Source organism: Vicugna pacos, chromosome 13 (assembly GCF_048564905.1).
Source record: "Vicugna pacos chromosome 13, VicPac4, whole genome shotgun sequence".
NCBI lineage: Eukaryota > Metazoa > Chordata > Mammalia > Artiodactyla > Camelidae > Vicugna > Vicugna pacos.
In genome coordinates, this window is record NC_132999.1 from 38,137,757 (window position 1) to 38,158,939 (window position 21,183).

Consider the following 21,183-nt stretch of genomic DNA (forward strand, 5'->3'; position numbering starts at 1 on the left):
GAGATTGCTTTCTTCCTCCTAGTCTACGTGACAGAATGTGTGCAGTGAAGACTCCGAAGACTAAAACCACACCTGGCTCTGTCACTCTGACTTCTCTGAGGCTTGCTTTCCTCATTTGTCAAAGGAGAGGATAATGTTAGCCTTCACAGGATTGTTACGAAGTCCACATAAAACCACAAGTGTACAAGAATTTTGTCAAAGTATTGTTGATTAAGGGTGTTACTCTGTCAGCCTTAGCATCAAAATGTGTTGGGGAGTATCCCAATCTTTCATCTTTCTCTGAAGTAGGACACACATTAAATTATTTAATTATTTGCATGTGGAAAAATAAGAAAAGAATTGTGTTTAAATGATAAATTCAATGTCACACCATAAGGGACAGAAGTAGAATTAGATTCCTGGTCCCCTGACTTCACTTCAGTTTTTTTTTCAGCTAGAATAATTAAGTTAGAATGTGACAAGACAGGATCTTCCTAATGGGAAAAACTTCCAAACCCTAAGATCCCTCTGGGTAGCTTAAGAAATCCATTATTAAGAAGATTTTAAATTAGCATGAAGCTTAATCTCAGTGCTAGCTACTCATGCATGAACAACATGTCCTGGTTTTTCAGAACTGTTCAATATAATTGGTTGGTTTCTTCTGTCTATCTTTCAGGCCAGAGAGAGCAACCTCTTTGCCAGTTGGCATCATGGATTTTTACATCTAGCCTTAAGGGAAAAAAGAAGAAAAACTGTTTTCTGACTCTTAGCCAAATAAAGCCCTGTTCAGTTCTTCTCTTAAATCTGTCTCCTTTTTTATTCTACAAACAAGTGCTGGGTACCAACTAAGAACCCAGCACCTTACCATGTGATGGCAGGAATTCCAAAGTAAAATTCTTGCCTCCCTGCTCAGTTCAGACTCCATGTTTGTTACTGGAGACATATGGGGCAGTCTTAGGGTTTATAGTAATCAGTTTGAACAGTTGGCGTGTTCAGTTACTTAGGCTTAGATGACAAATAGGTAGAGAATTGGATTGGGGTTTTTTCCTAGGCAAGTGTGTTGGAAAAAGAAGGGCAACGAAGTGATTATAATTATAGATCAGTGGTTTTGAAACCTTTTGGTATCAGGAAACTTTTATATCCTTAACCCGAAAGAGTTTTAATTTATGTGGGTTATCCATACCACTGTAATAAAAACTAAAACTTAGAACTTTTTAAAACATAAGAATATACAAGCACACATTCCATTAGCTGTCAGAGTGATGGTATCAAACTTGTAGCTTCCAGAAAACTCTACTGTGAGAGAATGAGAATGAAAAAGGCAAATGATGTTTTAGTATCATGAAAATAGTTTTCACCTTACAGACCCTCAAAAGAATTTCAAGAACCCCCCAGAGGTTCCCAGACTATATTCTGAAAACTACTAACCATGCAATATTTTTAAATCCATTTACTAAAAACGGACGTTGGGGTCATTTCAAGTTTTCAGTCATTATAAGTAGCACTGCTATGAACATTCTTTTATGCATATCTTAGTGTACACGTTCAAGAATTTCTCTAGAGTTTATATCCTAGATTGGAATTGCTGAGTCATAGAGTAGGTATATCGTCAAGATGTATTAGATAATGCCTGCAGTGCCTCCCAAGGAGTCTTATGAAAAATACTACTGTGAACATTCTATTAAATGTCTTTTGGTGATCATACCACTCATTTCTCTTGGGTGTATACAGAAGCATGGAATTATTGGGTGATGGAAAGCTTAGCAGTTTTTCAAAGTGATTTACTTTCTCACAACATATAAAAGATCTAGTTGCTTTGTTTTCCTCACCAATATTAGTTGGTATCATTCCTTTTAATTTTAGCAATTTGGGTAGAAATTTAGTGTCTCTATTTTTAATTTGCATTTTTCTGGTAACTCAGTAATATTCAACTTTTCGTATCCTTTTGGCTGTTTCTATATTCATTTTTGTGACATGGTTCTTCAAGTCTGATCCATTTTTTAAATTAAATTGCCAGGCTTTTTATTGTAGATTTTTTAGGAGTTTTTAATATATTCTGTGTATGACTTTTCTGATATAATATGTTTTACATATCCTTTTCCACTTCCTGGATTTCTTTTTCACTTTCTTAATGTTGTCTGTTGGTGAAGAGAAATTTTTGTATTAATGAAGTTGTATATGTCAGGCTTTTCTAATTAATGCTTTGTGTGTCCTGTTTAATAAATCTTTACTTACCCCAGAGTTTTGAAGATACTCCCTTCTGTTTTCGTCTAAAAGTTTGATGTTTTAGCTTTCACATTAATTTTTGTATCTGGTGTGAAGTGTAGGGGTCAAGTCTCATTTTTTTTCCATATGGATATCTATATGACTCACCACAGTTTTATTGAAGAGACCATGGTCCCCATCCCACCCCAGAATTACAGGGGTACCTTTATTATAAATCAGAGGACTCTGGGGGTGTGTGTGCCTGTCTATCTGTCTATTTCTGGACTCTCTGTTTTGCTCCATTGATTCATTTGTCTATCCTTACACCAATAACACGTCTTAATTACTGTAATTTTATACTGAGTCTTGATATCTGATGATATAAGTACTCCCTCCAATTTTATTGTTATCACCAAAATTGACTTGGCTATTCTAGATCCTTTGCATATCCTAATAAAATTTAGAATCAGTTTGTCAGTTTGCATGCACACACACACACACACACGTTTTTAAAAAACTGCTGGGGTTTTTATTCTAATTGCATTGGTCAATTTGATAAGAATTGAGGGCTTAACAGTATTGTGTGTTCCAATCCATGAATGTGATATATTATCCCCTCATGGCCATGTGGTATCTAGATCTTATTTAATTTCTCTTATAATGTTTTATAGGTTTTAAATTTTCATTTCTAATTGTTGGTTTATATAGAAATATAATAGATTTTTGTATATTGAACTGTATCTAGTGACCTTTCCAAATTCACTTTAATAGATTCTGTAGATGGGACGGGGTGCAGTTTATGTTTAAAAAAAAATTGTGTTGTGTATGAATAATACTTTCTCTTTATAATTTATATATAAAGCTTTTATTTATTTTTCCTTCCTTATTACATTGGCCCCCAGTACAGTGTTGACTAGAAGTGATGATAGTGGGTATTTTTGTTTTGTTTCATAATTCAGTAAGACAGTGTTCAATATTTAACTGTTAAGTATGCTGTTGGCCATAGTTTTTTTATAGATGCCCTTATCTATAAGGAAATTCCCTTCTATTCGTAGTTTGCTGATAGTTTTTATCATTTATATGGCTATTAAATTTTGTCAAATGCTTTTTCTGCATCTATTGAGGCGATATGTAGGTTTTCTTCTTTATTTTGATCATGTAGTGAGTTCAGCTGATTTCTTTGTTTATTTTTTGTTAAATAACCTTCATATTCCTGGGATAAGTCCCACTTAGTCAAGATATATTATCTGTTTTATATATTGTTGGATTTGCGTTGCTTATATTTTGTTAAGAATTTTGCATCTACGTTCATGAGAGATAGATACCAGCCTATAGTCTTTGTTTTCTTGTCATATCTTTGTCATGGTTTGGTATTAGGGTTACATTGGCCTCATAAAATTTGTTAAGGTGTGTTCCCTCTTATTCTATTTATCTAAAAAGATTTTGTACAATTTGTTATTATTTGTTTACTAGAACTCAACAGTGAAGGTATCTGGGCCTGGAATTTTTTTGCAGATTTTTATTTACATTCAATTTTTTTATTATAAATAGGACTAATATGACAAGAAAACAAAGACTGTAGGTTGATATCTATCTCTCATGAATGTAGATGCAAAATCCTTAACAAAATATAAGCAATGCAAATCCAACAATATATAAAACAATATATAAAACATTTTAATAAGTTGTGTTTTTTCCAAGAAAGTTGCCCATTTCATATAAATTTTCTAATTTATTTGCATAAAGGCACTTACAACATCCTGTTATTATCTTCTTGCTGTCAGGAGGTTCTATAATGCAATTTTATTCTTGATATTTGTAGATTGTGTTTTCTTTTTATATTTCTTAATCAGGCTTGTTAACAGATTATCTTTTCAAAGGACCAGGCTTTAACTCTGTTGACTTCTCTATTGTACATTCCCTTCCTTTTTTATTGACTTACTCACTCATCTCTAGTATTTCCTTAGTTTTACTTTCTTTGAGTTTAGTTTGCTGTTCTTTTCCTAGCGTTTGATATAGAAGCTTAGATCATTGATATTTAACTTTTCTTCTCTTCTAATATAAACATTTAGAGCTATAAATTTCTCTCTGAGAACTGCTTTAGCTAAATCTCACAAATATCTCATATTTTCATGAATTTTAAGTTTCAAAATTTTTCTTATATCTATTTAATTTCTTTGACATACGACTTGTTTACAAGTGTATGTCACTTAATTTCTTAGTATTTGGGATTTTTCTAATTAATTTTTTGTTATTGATATCTATTTAACTTCCACTGGGTTAAAGAACATATTCTTTATTATTTCAATTATTTGAACTTTATTGAGGATTGGTTTTTTGCTCAGCACATTCTATAAGCATTTGAAGAGAATATGTATTCTACATTTATTAGGTATAGTGTCCTATATGTGTCAGTTAGGTAGGTTGGTTAATTGGTTATTGATCTATGCATGTTAATTAGTTATTTATATTATTAGTTGGCTAATTGTGTTATTGAAATATTTTCTGTCCTTATTGATTTTTTTTTTCAAATTCTTGACCTGTCAATTACTGAGAGAGATGTGTTAAAGTCTCCAATTCATAATTATGGATTTTTTTTCTTGTTTTCTTTTTAGTTCTTTAAACTTTTGCTTTATGTATTTTGTATTATTAGTTGCATATAAATTTAAGCTTATTATAGCTTAATTTTGAACTATTTTTTGCTATAATTATCATTTATTTATTTGTTTCATTTCCACTTTTGCCAGTTTTTATTTTTTAATTGAAATATAGTTGTACAATATTATGTTAATTTCAGGTTAACTACTTGGTGATTTGACATTTGCATACGTTATGAAATGATCACCATAAAAAGTCTGGTAACAATCTGTGCCCATACAAGGTTATTACAATATTATTAACCACATTCCTTATGCTATGTATTACATCCCTGTGGCTTAGGTTTTGTACCTCTTAATCCACTTCACCTATTTCTCACCGACCCCCAGCACTCCCCTCTTCTCTAGCAGTCACTGATTTGTTCTCTGTATCTGTAAGTCTGTTTTTATTTTCTTTTGTTTTGTTTTTTAGATTCCACAATGAGATCATACCATGTTTGTCTTTCTCTGTCTGACTTACTTCGCTTTGCATAATACCTTCTAGATTCATTTGTGTTGTTGCAGATGGCAAGATTTCATTTTTTTTTTATGTCAGTAAATATTCCATTGTGTATATATACATCACATTTTCTTTAGCCTGTTATGTATCAGTAAACACTTAGGTTGCTTCCATATCTTGGCTATTGTAAATAATGATACAATGAACATTGGTGTGCATATACCTTTTCAAATTAGTGTTTTTGTTTTCTTTGGGTAAATACCCAGAAGTGAAATTGCTGGATCATATGGCAGTTCTGTTTTTAATTTTTTCAAGAACCTCCATACTGTTTTCCATAATGACTGCACCAATATGCATTCCTGCCAACAGTGAGCAAGGGTTCTCTTTTCTCCATATCTTCACCAACACCTGCCATTCTGACAGATTAGGTTGGTATCTCATTGTGGTTTTGATTTGCATTGCCCTGTAGATTAGTGATGTTGAACATCTTTTCACGTGTCTGTTGGCCACCTGTTATGTCTTCTTTGGAAAAATGTCTATTCAGGTCCACTGCCCGTTTGTTAATTGAATTATTTTTTGATGTTGAATTGTATGAGTTGTTTGTCTATTTTGGATGTTAACCCTTTATTAGATATGTTATTTGCAAATGTCTTCTCCTATTCAGTGGACTGACTTTTCATTTTGGTGATATGACTTGACTATTTTATCTTGATGAAATGTCTTTTTTTAGTCTAGTTTTACTTCTCACATTAAAACTGTCTTGTCTAATTAGCTACTTGAACTTTGGTTAATGTTTACAGGGTATATATTTTCCCATCTATTTGTTATCTTCCTATGTTATTATATTTCAAATATCCTTATATTTCAAGGCCCTCTTATAAATGGAGATAATTGAGTTCTGGGGGTTTTTTGGTTCAGTATTTTTTTTAACATTTTTTATTGATTTATAATCATTTTACAATGTTGTGTCAAATTCCAGTGTAGAGCACAATTTTTCAGTTATACATGAACATATATATATTCATTGTCACGTTTTTTTCTCTGTGAGCTACCATAAGATCTTGTATATATTTCTCTGTGCTATACAGTATAATCTTGTTTATCTACTACATTTTGAAATTTTTAAAAACTTTTTTCTTATCAGTTGTTTTACTCAAACCACTTGTATTTACTGTAGCTATTTATTTGGATTTAAGTCTACCATTTTGCATTTTGCTTTTTGTTTTCTCTTTGTCTGAGTTCTTCTTCATTTCTTTATTCCTCCTTTCTTGTGTTCTTTTGGACAAATCACATATGTTTTATTACTCCATTTCTCTCTCCTTAGCTTTTAGTGATACATTATTGCATAATTCTTTAACTAGTTACCCTATGCAGATACATCCTGGACTTACTAAAGTTCATCTTAAATAAGCATTCTAGCCACTCCCCTAAAATACAAAATTCTTAACAAATTTTGGCTCCATTTACCCCCCCTTCCATAGTTTGTGCTATTGCTTTCATATAATTTACTAATACAGTTGACCCTTGAACAATGTGAAGATTAGGGGTGCTACCATCTTGTGCAATCAAATCTTCATATAACTTCACAGTCAGCCCTCCACATCTATGGTTTCACATCTATGAATTTAACCAACCATGGATTATGCAGTACTGTAGTACATATTTATTGAAAAAATATGCTTATAAGTGGATCCCTACAGTTCAAACCCAGGTTGTTCAAGGGTCAAGTGTATTTATATTATAAACCCTACAAGCCATTTTTAAAACTCTTGTTCTAAATAGTCAATATTCCCTTGTGTCTACCCACACATTTACCCTTTCTTACACTCTTCCTTCCTGCAGTTCTATCCTTCCATCTGGGATTACTTTCATTCATCCTGAAGAATGTCCTTTTTATTTCCTATATAGTTTAGGTCTGCTGGTGACAAGTTCTCTGTTTTGATTTTTCTGAAAATATTATTTCACCTTTATTTTAAAATTTTTTATTGATTTAAAGATTCTTTAAATCCTATAGTGCTTTATAATGTTCAAAATTTTCACACAGGTGATTTCATATAATCACATAATAACCTTTTCCCCGTCCCTATATTGCTCCTCCCCACTTCCCTCTCCCTGCTGGTAACCAGGTTGTTTTCTATATCTGTGAGTCTGCTTTTTTTTTGTTTGTTTGATTTACTAGTTTGTTGTATTTTTTAGATTCCACATGTAAGTGATATGGTACAGTGTTTGTCTTTCTCTGTCTGACTTATTTCACTTAGCATAATGCCCTCCAAGTCCTTCCATGTTGTTGCAGATGGCAAGATTTGATTCTTTTTTATAGTTGAGTAGTGTGTGTGTGTGTGTACATGTGTGTATACACACACACACACACACACATACACATACATACCACATTTGTTTATTCATTCATCTGTTGATTGACTCTTAGGTTGCTTCCATACTATTTCACTTTTATTTTTGAAGGATATTTTCACTGGGTATAGAACTCTGGGTTGGCAGTTTATATATTTCAGCCCTTTAAAGTTATTCTATTTCTTCTGGCTTTCATAGTTTCTATTAAAAAGTCAACTGTTTATGTAAGAGTAATATCTCTTTTTTTCTCTGACTGCTTTTAAAAATTTGTCTTTGTCTTTCTTTTCATTTGTATTTTATGTATTTTATTTTCAGCAGTTTAACAGTGATGTGTTTTGGCATAGTCTGGGAGACTTTTTGGATTTTTGCTGCTTATGAATTGCTGAGCTCTTCTTTCATTAGTCATCAAATATTATTTTTATCTCCTCCTCTCTGTCTTCACTCTCTGAGATTATAGTTACTCATCTTTTGAATCTATTGACTATATACACATGTTTCTAATGCTCTAATCTATTTTTTCCATATTTTGCTTCATTTTGCATATTTTCTAGTGATTTTTCTTCAAATTTATTAATTCTTCTCCTGGATCTTGTCTGCTCTTAAATCTATCCAATGAGTTCTTAATTTTTAATATTACATTTTTTATTCCAGGGTGTTCATTTAATTTTTTATATGGGTTCCAGTTTTCTGTGGGTATTATTTATTTTTTCTTGCATTTTGTTCATCTTTTTCTCTACTTTTTAAAACCATATTAATTATGGTTATTTTGAAGTCTGTGTTTCATTGTCTGGATCATACATGAGTCTTCTGTTCTCTGTATATTCTCTTGATTACCAGCCACATTTTTCTGCCTCTTTTTATATCATACACACACATACATAAATACATACATATGTACGTACATACATACTGGATATTTTATATAAAAGAACTGTTGAGACTCCAGGTAATATTTTCTGTCAGAAAGAATTCTTCCTGTCCTTTGTTAGGCTAATAGGATAAGGGCCTGACCCCCTCAGTCTAATCATGGATTGAGCTAGTCCAGATCTGGGTTTGTACCCATGGTTTAGCCCTATTCCTTGGACATGGACCCTTTTGGGGTTTTGATTAAGAACCTAATAAGTCTCCATATTGGTAGTCCTGAAACGCTGCAAGATATTGTCCTACCCTTGAGAGGTCGGGGGTTTGGTTCTTTGACCTTTCACCCCTTACAATCTCAAACTGTGGTGTTTATCTTGAAGAGGAAATAAGCTACATGTTTTAGGTAGACCTCCTCCTTCTAGTATGATCTAATCTTCTGAAATCACAAGATTATGAGAGATTTCATTCTGCCTTTTAGAAGCTCTCAGTCTAACTTTGCAGTTCCAGCATGCAGGCTCAGGACTCAGCAAATATCCCATGTGGAAAATTGGCCACTCTTCAAGTTCCAGTCTGTCACAGCAGTCTCTCTGATGTCTCTTTCCTTGAGTAGAGGTCTTCAGCACAGGCCAAGCCTGATCATCAGTTCATGCCCCAAATTGGCAAATGTCCTCAGAAAAGAAAACAGTGTCAGCTACTTCAGAAGCCCTCTCCACCCCAGTCTGGAATTCCGGATTGTCTACTCCTCATGATTTCTACAACACTGCAGTGTCTTTTAAAATAATTTATCTGAGTTTTTCTAGTTGCATCAGTAACATTGCACTGTAATAATCTAGTACATCCTACCTCGAAGCACAAGAAATACTATCTTTTATCTACCCACTGTAATTAGTTTATTAACTGTCTCCCTAGTTCTACTCTTGCCCTCTCCCCTCCCAGAGCAGCCAAAGTGTTCCTTTTAAGTACATCCTATCACTCCCCTGCTCAAAACCCTACAGTGGCTTCCCTTCATACTTAAGATAAGTTCAGATTCATTTTCACAGTCTACAAAATACCACACAATCTCATTGCTACTCCCTTTCTAACCTAATCTCCTTGCATTCTCTCCTTTGCTCACCCAATTCCAGCAATACTGAACTCCTTGCCAAATCTCAAACACACTGACATGATTCCATCTCAGAATCTTTGCACTTGTTACATACCCTCTACTTGGAAGGCTCTTTCCTCAGATCTTCATAAGGCTTCGCCTTTATTTCATTTGGGAGCTCTGTACAAATGTCAAAGAGGCTCAAAGAGGTCTTTCCTCATCCCTCTATCTCCTTACCTTGCTCTAGTTTTAATCATAGCACTTACTTGACATTATATTGTAGAATTATTTGCCTATTCTTTGTCTCCCCAACTAGGAGGCAAGCTCCATAAGCACGGAAACTATGCCTATTTTGTTCACTGTTCTACCCCAGGGCTTAGAATAGTGCATAACCTGTAGTAAGTGCTCAGTAACCTTGTGGAATGAATTAGATATCCCTTACCTTGAAGAGGTCTCAGCTTAAGAAGATGAATGATTGGAGTAAAATTGAAAGTACTCTAACGTAGATGTCTACAGAGTGCTTTGGCATGGGTGGGATACTGACTTAGTTGGGGCATAGTCAGACAAGTCCTCAGTAAGGAGGTGGCCATGGAGCTGAGTGATGAAAACTGAGTATTGATGTATGTCTGACCAGGAAGAATGGAGAAGGCAATGTATATGAACAAATTGATGCCCAGAAAACAGTGGAGCTAGAACATGGGGGTGAGTGACAGGAAATGACATCAGACATAACTGGAGAGCAAGACAGGGACAAAGTCACAAAAGTCTTTGGATATCAGAATAAAAAATTTGGGCTTTACCTTAAAGTAATATGGAGCAAAGGTTTTTAAGGTAAGGAAGGATGCTATCAGATGTATATTTCCATGTGTTTCACTATTCCTCACTGCAATAATTACACTAAAACTCTGAGTAGATCGTTGTAGGAAATCCCTGACTTGGTTGTCAGGGTCCAGTTTCAAAATGTAAGTCTTTATCCCAACTCACTGCATAACAGGGAAGGCATCATTTCCTCTTCCGAGCCTCAGATCTTCATTCTTAGCAGGAGAGGATTATGGGCTTCTAAGAGCCATTCCATCTCTGAGCCTGTAATTCTGTTTGTATACTTTTAACTAGAAGCCTTGGGGAGAAAATTTTAATATTTTTTCTAAATCTGCCAAAATAATTAAAACTTCCAATTCTATCCAATCTAAATTCAGTTCTCCTCTGAGATTTTCTAACATTTAGGTCAGATGCCAAGAAATTAGCTTCTTGGGATAAAACTACCTGAGAACAAGTAGGAAGTCTTTTTTTTTTTTTTCTGCCTCTGGCTGTGATGGGAATGCAGGTGGGAGGAGAGGGTGATAGAATGAGTCTTTTTCTTGCAGTTGTGATTCCAAAGACTCCCTATCCTGCATCTGATGTGAACCCTGAGAAGCCCAGCATCCACAGCAACACCAAAACTGTCTTGGAGCATCAACCAGGGCAGAGGGGACGTAAACCAGGAAAGAAGCGGGGCCGGACATCCAAGCCCCTAATTCCCCATCCCATCTCTACCCCATCCAAGTCAGCTGAACCTTTGAAATTCCCAAAGAAGAGGGGTCCCAAACCTGGCAGTAAGGTAGGTAAAAATGTGGATTTCCCAGCAAGGGATAAAGGGTTATAAAGGGGTAACATCCATATCCATCTATCTTAGAAAGAAGCGTGTCTAGTCCTATCCTCCACATTGTGTATGCTTTTAGAAGAATCTCCTAGATTGTCATCCCTACTTTAGCTACTTACGTGGGGGTTGGTAACAGTAGAGATAAGACAGTGTGGATAAGAAACAAATTTTGACTTAGAAAGTTAACATTCATGGGAATTCTGGTCTAATGTCTTCCATAGATGGAAGACCCTGCTCCTAATTTTTAACCTGCCCAGAGTGGATACCCAAGTATGTGAACAAAAAGAGAAATCTGACTCTGTAAATGTATTTCTTTTTCTGTCCCTGTACCTTCTTAGAAAGAAAGGAAGAAAGAAAATTATTGAATATTTGCTAAGTATCAGGCTGTATACCTGACACCATTACATATCACATGATCTTCATTCACAAAACCCTAGGAGATGAGTAGTGTTAATGCTATTTAGTGGTCAAGTAAATTGAGACTTAAGAGTGTGAGAGCCCTAAGGTCACATAGCTAATAAATGGCAAAGACTACAGAGATGAGTCTCCAGATCTTCTAGTCCTAAGGTTACTGCTGCCCTACCACGTTTCTTGAGGGAGGTAACACTTACCCCTAGTGTAGAAGACTGCTGGGTTGAGATTCACTAAGCACTGTTACTGAAAGTGCCACCTTTTAGTTGTGTCCAGTTCTTCATGCATGTCCTCCCTAGGGAAGCCACTGATAGGAAGATTCCTCAGCTACTTCTCTTGGGCTTCCTTTGGCATCACCTTCTCCACTCACTTCCTAACTCCCAGGGGATTTCTCTAAAACTCCCTCCCAAACTAGACTACCTGAGTTCCAATGTGGAAATGATACCTATTTCTCCTTAGGCATTCCATTTCAATTTCAATTTCAAATTTTGTTAGTTGGTTGGTTTGGTTTTGTTGATAAGCTCCAGCTGACCTCAGTCCTTCTAGAATATAAGCTCCTCAAGATTAGGAACTTAATCTTTTTCTTCTCTTTTTCTCCTGCAATGCCCTGTATCTCAGTCATTTGGGAAATGTTCAGTTATATGCAAGATGGATGAATGGATGGATGACTTCACTGATGGTGTTCTGATTGAGATTATCTCTTACTTACTGGTTTTGAATTCTTGATGTCACATCCTAATCTTTCTGTGTAACACGTAATTCTCCTGATCTATTACCACTAACCCCTAACCTAGATCCTGATGCATTTTTGGCTCCATTACTCTCTTCTCATTCTCATGTTGTGGAGGAGAGGCTGAAAGCCCTAAAGATTCTAAGGCCAGGGAAACCATGCTTTCGATAATGTGAAGACATCTTGACAGTCGTATTAAAGGGGTAGAAAACTTGTCTGTGAGGTTCCAAAGATAGGACCAGAACCAATAAGCAGAAACTCAAACAGACAGACTTTGTCTCAACATTAAAGAAACAGTTAAATCTATTTCAAAATAGAGGTGGTGATCTCCCATCACTAGAGATATTTCATCAGGTACCAGATGACTATTGGGAGTGATGTTTTTAAGGAGAGGGAAGTAAAATATTGGATGGATAGTTGGATTAAGTAGCCTTTAAGATCCTTGAAAACCTAAGAACTATGATTTTGCCTCTGCTCTGCTTTTTCAGGAAACCCTAAACACGGTAGCCAAAGTCCTCTTTCTTGCCAACCCTCTTGAAAGCAATAATGTTCATCTACTACTGTATTTTATGGCCTGGCATTTGACTCCCTAATTCCTCTTCCTGTCCTTTTCTGTATTTCTGTAAGGGCATGTGCCTCTATTTAACCCATGACCCTTATATTCATTTTTGAAGCAAAGCGTCTTGTGACAAGAGCATAGGTTTTGAAGTCAAACAAACTTAGATTTATATCTCATCTCCAGGTGTTACCACCGTCTGACTTTGGGAAAGCTTTGAGTAAGGCTATGAGTCCCAGTTTTCTCACCAGTAAAATGGAGCTGAGATAATATGAATAGATATAATACATGTAAATGCACTTACCTCAAGTAGTAATAATGCTTTCCATCTTTCTACTTTTTTCTGCGATATTTAGGCATCTAACTCACTGGGTTTGTTCCTTCAGGGACCCCATGAAATCCTATCACCAGTTCAGTGAAGTTGAACTGGTATTTCCTTTCTTCCCTGACACATTGCCTATTTGAATGTTTACTTGTGGCAATATCAAAAAAAATACGATGAAATGTCCATGTCCTCTGTGTGCTTTGAATGTTCCATAAGAGTTTGCATGACTGCTTTCACAGGCAAGGCTGACTTATATATGCCTGCTGTCATTGTTACCATCTCTTTAGATACACTCTTAGAAGGCAGTCAGGTTTATACAGCACCCAGAGTGGACTACATGTGACATTTAATAAAAAGAGATTTTTGGATTTCAGTAATGGTTATGTTTTCCTTGCATTTAAAAAACTGTTTCTTGGGGAAAAAAAACCTGCTGAGGTCTTTCTCCCCCAGAGACACACTGAACAACATAAAGGAGATACTAGATTTTTCTCAAATCATTTTTATTACTTTCCCCATTATTGGTATTCTATGCTGTATGCTTCATTGGAAAGACATTTATTGACGCTTATCATATGCCAAGTACCACGTAGGAATTGTACTCCAAATCAGACCTTCAAGAAGCGCCAGGCTCATGGGGGACACCAGTATGTAAATATATAATGACAATACATTGTGACAAATGCAACAATACAAAGTACAGAAATAGCACAAAAGAGGAAATCTAGAAAAGCTTCCTGGATAAACAGATATTTATAAGGTAAAGAAAAAAAAGGAGTATTCCTGGCAGAAGGAATACTCTATAAAGGCAGGGACCAGGTAAAACCAGGTTTTTAGAGAAGTACTGTAGTTACAGATTGCTGGAGTATACGGTTTAAGATAAGAAATGGCAGGTAATGAGCTGAGGAGGTAGGCGAGGAAAATTGTGGAGTTAGGGGAAGGGACGTTTCCATTTTCAACAGAGAGAAACAAAGTAACATCAAAGTAGACTTAAACCATAGCGGGTTTTTTTCCTTTTTTTTTTTCTACCCAGCTAATGGAGAACCTGAACTTCAGATGATAATATTGAGTGTAGTATATATTTTTTTAACATTTTTTTATTGAGTTATAGTCAGTTTACAATGTTGTGTCAATTGAGTGTAGTATAAAAGAGAGTGAATTAAGCTCTGATTATTCAGAGCCCAGAATCTTATACATAGATTCAGAAAATATTTACTAAGCATCTGATATATTTGCAGCTACAGGCAAGATGCTGTGTTGGGGAAAAAATGATAGAACACACCCCCATCCACAAATATATTTCACTTTCATGGGTGAATTAAGTGCTAGGAATAGAGGAGTGAGAAGACAAGTTACCTACCTATCATGGGTAGCAAACTTTTCCTCATCCATTTTGACAGAGGAAACCTCGGACTTTGCTGAACCCACCACCCACCTCACCAACAACCAGCACCCCTGAACCGGATACCAGCACTGTACCCCAAGATGCTGCCACCATCCCCAGCTCAGCCATGCAGGCCCCCACAGGTAAGAGCAGATCACAGTATTAGCTGCAACAAGCTCCAGGCCCCAGTGTCTATACTTTCTCTTACTCTGTACCAGTAATTAGCCCTCTATCCATTTATAAATCTAAATAGAATCTTTAAAAAATTTTTTGTCTTTGACATTTGAAATAACTTCAGAGAAACCTTCCTTCTGTCAAAACAATCAAAGAAATTTAGGTAGATGTTCTGTGAACTTAGAGTTAGGGAGCCAGGGAATGGGGGTGGGTGGATATGAGGCCAGCATCAGGAGCTCCCTAGCCCAGTTTGTAATAATACCCATCCTTTCCAGTTTGGAGCCCTCCCTGCTTAGTGATCCCTTCCAGAACCCTTCCAGCATTCTAATAATTCTGCCGTCATGCAAACATGTATGACACTGCTCTGATTTTTTTTTAACATCATTGATGGTGGCAAACCTTGGTACTATGAAAGTGAATTTGATTTTGGAGACTAATCCATGCATGTTTGATTCAAAGCAAAAGCTGGTAGCTGAAGTGGGTGGGGGTAATCAACCGGGGCTGTGCATATCTGTTCCAATTTCATAAACTGTATAGGAAGGTAACTCTAAAAGAGCTACCCCTTTAGAATAGATATACCAATGGGGTTTTAGTTACACAATGAGGTAACTAAAAAGTACTCATTTTGTATGTGTAAAGTAAGATACATGTGTGAAACCTTACTTTTGTTACTCTGTAGATAAATCCATCTTCCTTAGGGAAGTCAAAGCAGTTGAAATGATCCCCTTGGAAGTTAGGGTAGTCTTTTTCTTAGAGGGAGTTGAATACGTCTCTGCCCAAATCCTAGAATGTTAGCACTTGAAGGCAAGGCCAGTCATACTTTCCACTCCAAATAACCTTTGGAAAACAACAAAGCCTGCCTGTGGCATTTATGTCCAGCTCTTGTCAGGGTACTCAATTGATTTCTTAAAATGTATCTTATGCATCTAGCCCCAGCCAGTTACTGGGTTTGCTTAGTCCAAAAGTATCATCAAATTAATGAACAAAGCTTAGAAGTTTTGCCTGTTAAGCTCCATGGATGAGGAAGTAAAGATAGACGGACACGTTGGTGAAGATACTGATTGTATTTTCCAAGCTCTTAGCAAACCCCTAGTAAGCCTGTCTAGTTTACTCCACATCATTCTAGATACCACTTAAGTGCCTGGGTGCCTTTTCAACAAAGACCTAGAAGATCCACAGCACTGGGAGCTTCATGACTGTGCATCATTATTCATTTTAAATGATGTAGATCATCTCTTCTGGCAGTCACTGAGCTGGTAGTCCCTCCTTTGGTCTGAATCTCAAAGCCCAGGAAGAGGGGCAACTTGAGTTTGTATCCCTGTTTCCTGCTCTTGATCACGCTATAGCAGTCTTGACTGATCACTGTTTCACCATCCCCTGAGGGGACTCCACTCTTTCTGTGTGGCCTGGATGTCACTTCCCTTTCTGAATCTCAGTTTCCACACATATACAATGAGAAGATTCATCCAAGTTACCTTTATAGTCACTTGAAATGTTAACAATTAAAAACTATCATAGATCAAATGTTGTGTGCTACACTGTATCCTTTATTACTTACCTTTCATTTTTTTAACTGCACAACGCTTCTTAAGAGTTATTTGGAGGAGGGGAGGGTGGTAATAGCTCAGTGGTAGAGCACATGCTTGTTATGCACAAGGTCCTGGATTCAATCTCCAGTACCTCCATTTTTTAAAAAAAGTAATTTTATCAGCATTATATACATGCTTATAGTTTAAAGGAACAACAGGCCTACAAGAATTATTATAAAAACAAAACAAAGAGACCCTCTATCCTCCTGTCATTTACTTCTCACCAAAGGCAATCACTTTTAATTTACCTCATTCTCTTATTTACCTCCATATATGTAAATGGGAGGCTTATATTGCTTTTTTTAATTTTAGTTTTGGGCATTTTTCAACTGATGATACACTTTAGATGATGACAATTTAATTCTTCTTGATTTCCTTGCTCCCCTCCCCACCCACACATACTTCTGTATCCTAGTACTGTGATATTATAATTTTTATTAGATTGATATTTAGTAATTTGTTATTATAACTTGTTACATGCTGTTCTCAGTTGAGCCATGTAGTTGTACTGTGATTACTTTTCCTTTGTTAAACAACATTTTGTTTTAAACTAAATCTTGATTTCTTTGTTAATGTGTTTATTTTGCTATGTACTTATTAATTCAGCCTCAAACTCTCTTACTGCTATATACATCTTTCTCTATGTTCAAGCACATTATATATTCTATCCATTCCAAATTCTAAAAGCAATCCCCTGGAGCCTTCTGAGTTCCTTGACATCCTCTTCACCTCTCTCTTGTGTTATCCCCAGTTTGCTCCTCTCCATGTCTTTATTTTCCCGTATAATCTTTCTTAGATTTTATCTTTGGTTTTGTGAAACCTCTTTATTCTCTCGGAAGCTTCTCTTCATCCTCAGTATTCTGAAATTTCACCTAGGATATATTTTTACCTACTATGTGGACACATAGTTTGTCCATTCATTATTTAGTCTCTTGAAACTTTCTTAAGGTCTTTCATCAGTGATTTTTCTCCCATTTTTCTCTATGCATTCTTTCTGGCATATATGCTATTCAGATGTTGAACTTCCTGAAGTTGTCCTCTATGTTCTTGACCCTCTTTATTCTTATTCCTATTCTCTTTGTCTTTTTGATCAACTTTCTTCAATTATATCTTATAAACTTTGTATTGAGTTTCTTGTTCCTGGCATTTTGCTTTTAAAAGTATCATTATTTATTACTCTAGTGGCATTTTCCAAAGGGTGTTTGGCAAAAAAATTAGTCCTCAAAATGCTCTACATAAAAGGATTTTACATACATTTAGGAAATGCTTATGCTCTACTTCCCCACTCTTAGATATTTGTATCTACTCTGAAGAGTTCTTTTTTATTTTCTGAATTTTTTACTAGGCTATTTTTTTAGGTTCACAGTAGAATTGAGCAGAAGGTGCAGAAGTTTCCCGTATTTTCTGCCCCAACACATGCTTGGCTTTCTCCATTATCAACATCCCCCACCAGAGTAGTACATTTGTTTCAACTGATGAACTTACATTGAAACATCCTTATCACCTATAGTCCATAGTTTACATTAGAGTTCTCTCTTGGTGTTGTACAGTCTATGGATTTTGACAAATATGTATGACATGTACCCAGCATAATAGGATTGTATAGAATAATTTAACTGCCCTAAAATCCTCAAAAATCCTCTAAGCTCTGCCTATTCATTCTTCCCTCCCTACTAATCCCTGGTAACCTCTGACCTTTTTACTGTCTCAATAATTTTGCCTTTTCCAGAATGTCATATGGTTGAAATCATTCAGTATGTAGCCTTTTCAGATTGGCCTTTTCACTTAGTAATATACATTTAAATTTCTTCTGTGTCTTTTCATGGCTTGATAGCTCACTTTTTTTTTCTAGTGCTGAATAATATACCATTGTCTGTCTGTACCCAGAGTTGATTTATCCATTCACGTACTGAAGGATGTCTTGGTTGTTTCCATGTTTTGGCAGTTAGAAGTAAGCTGCTATAAACATTCATGTGCAGGTTTAAGTGTGGACGTAAGTTTTCAGTTCCTTTGGGTAAATACCAAGGAATGAGATTGCTGGATCATATGGTAAGAGTATGTTTGGATTTATAAGAAATTGTCAAACTGTCTGTCAAAGTGGCTGTAACATTTTGCATCATTCCAGCCAGCAATGAGTGAAAGTTCATTTGTTGCTCCTCATCCTCACCAGCATTTGGTGGTGTCAGTGTTCTGGATTTTGGCCATTTTAATAAGTTTATAGTGGTATTTGATTGTTGTTTTAGTTTAAATATCTCTGATGACATGAAAAGTAGAGCATCTTTTCATATGCTTATATGCCATGTGTGTATCTTCTTTGGTGAGGTGTCTATTAACAACTTTGGCCCATTTTTTAATCAGTTGTTTGTTTTCTTATTGTTGAATGTCAAGAATTCTTTGTGTGTTTTAGATAAGTCTTTATCAAATATGTCTTTTGCAAATATTTTTCTCCCACCCTTAGCTTGCCTTCTCATTTTCTTGACATTGTCTTTCACAGAACAGAAGGTTTTCATTTTAATGAGTCCAGGTTGTCAGTTATTTCTTTCATGGATTGTGCCTTTGGTGTTATATTTGAAGTCACTGGCACATCATCCAAGGTCATCTTGGTTTTCTCCTGTGTTATCTTCTAGGAGCTTTATAGTTTCAAATTTTACATTTAGGTCTGAGATCTATTTTGAGTTAATTTTTGTGAAGAGTATAAAGTCTGTGTCTGGATTCCAGTTTTTGCATGGGGCTGTCCAGTTGTTTCATTACCTTTGTTGAAAAGACTACCTTTGCTCCATTGTATAGCCTTGTTCCTTTGTCAAAGATCAGTTGGCTATATTTGTGTGGGGCTATTTCTGGGATCTCTTTTCTGTACCATTGATTTCTCTGTTCTTTCATCAATACCACATTCTCTTGAAGTTGGGTAGTGTCAGTCCTCTAACTTTGTTCTTCTCCTTCAATATTATGTTGGCTAGCCTTGTCTCAATTTCTTTTACAGCTTCTAATTCTGATTTCATGTATGCTGTAGAAAACCAAAACATGACAGTATACAAAAATATTTTTATGACCTTAAGATTGGGAAGGATTTTTAAAATAAGACAATAAGCATAAACTGTAAAAGGAAAAGTGTATAACTGTATGTATTCCTGGAAAAGATAATATCAGTATATTCAACTATATTAAAATTAAAGCAGAGGCAGCTCATTTCCCTTCCACTTGGCATCAGTTGAGGTGGCTCAACTGGGGCTGGAGGATCCAATTCCAAGATGGTTCATTTACATGGCCAACAAAATTGGTGCTAGCTGTTGGTTATTCTCTACATGGACCTCTCCAAAGGGTAGCCTGAGCTTCCTCATACCAGGGTGACTGGGTTCTAAGAGCAAGTGTCCCAAGAGACAGAAATTAGAGGCTACCATTTTCTTAAGGCTTGAGCCCAAAAATTAACATAGCATCATTCCCACCATATTCTATTGATCAAGCAGTCACAGAACCCAGATTTAAGAGAAGGAGGTTTAGACCCCATCTCTTGATGGGAAGAGAGTCGAAGAATTATGGACCACATTTTAAAACCACCTCAGTCCACTCTCTGGGCATAAATTATTTACATTCTTCCCACTTGGAAAATTTATTCCTCTCCTTGCAAGATTCCCCATTAAAGGTCTCATCTCTTTTCAACATCAGGCACCAGATCTAGGATCTCATCATGTAAACTAGATCCAGGTGCAAATGAGACCTGTCATGTGCAGTTTCTCAGGTATAGCTCCTTGCGAGTAGTTCTTCTTAAACTGAAGACCTGTGTCCTAAAGAAGCAAGTCGTCTGCTCCGCGCATACCCATCATACAGTGGTGGGACAGGCGTAGGATAACTTACAGATGCACTCGTTCAAAGGGGAAAAGAACTGGAGACACATAGCAGTCTTTGGTTTATAGAAATTCTGAAATCTCTCTGTGTGTATGTTGCCAGTTCCTTAATTAGATCCAGTACCACTTTCTGGTAGTTGTTTCCATGGCTCTTTGGTTTTGTCCTCTGAATCATCCTTCCTTTTCCATGAGAAAACTGAGTTGCCTTCTCAGTCTTCTTCCTGACTGTAAAAGGTGGAAGTCCAAAGAATTCTTTTCATGTTGTACCATCTCTATCCCTTTTAGTCCCGACTGGAAATCCTTCTGCCCGAATGATTCTCTTAGAAACTTGAGACTGGAGGCCTAAAAAATCTTGAGGGGGCTGTCAGTGAGGACTTAAAGGAAAGTGAGGAAAATTTTATTGGAAGATGGAAGACAGGGGATACCTGCTAGGAGTGGTGGAAAGTTTGCTGACACCATGCAGTAACATGGAACTAGGAAATGTACCTGATGAATTTAGTGAAATATGGAGAGATTTCCAGACTAAGTAATGGAGTATCACCTGACTTCTCACTGCCTATGGTAAAAATGTAAGATGAGAGAGATGAGCTTTTAAAAATGTAAAAAATACAAAAGTCCAGAAATGTTTATCGTTTCTAATCTCTCCAGAAGGCAAACAGTTCTAAACTAAGAATGGGTCAAATCTTAAACAATAAATCCTTTTGTTAAGATATCAGAGTGATTTAAGACTATGCTTCATAGACTCTTTCAGACCAAAAGGCCCTCTAAGAATCTTAAAGGCAAGTTCACAGATTCTCTCCCTTAAATAATAGGATTTTTAAGAATTTTAAGGGCATTGTCTCAGCAGCCATACAGGAAGCCCAAAGAAGAGAAGAAACTTGTGATTGTGGCTTTTGGCTAATGAAGTAAATCTCAGTAGTATTCATAACCCCAACCCAGATCGAGTTTCTAAGAGAATC

The 21,183-nt window shown here is 36.0% G+C and overlaps 1 protein-coding gene across 11 annotated transcripts in view; it reads left to right on the forward strand.

Moving 5' to 3' along the window:
- The window catches only part of SCMH1 (Scm polycomb group protein homolog 1), a 142,784-nt gene that overhangs the window by 97,923 nt on the left and 23,678 nt on the right, over positions 1-21,183 (forward strand). For 10 of the 11 annotated variants that reach the window (XM_072974661.1, XM_072974654.1, XM_072974655.1 and 7 more), the window contains 2 exons: positions 10,942-11,174; positions 14,636-14,762. The exons of the other annotated variant lie outside the window; for it this stretch is intronic. In XM_072974661.1, coding sequence (XP_072830762.1) covers positions 10,942-11,174; positions 14,636-14,762 — 360 coding nt within the window. The remainder of the gene's footprint in view (positions 1-10,941; positions 11,175-14,635; positions 14,763-21,183) is intronic. 11 annotated transcript variants of the gene reach the window in all.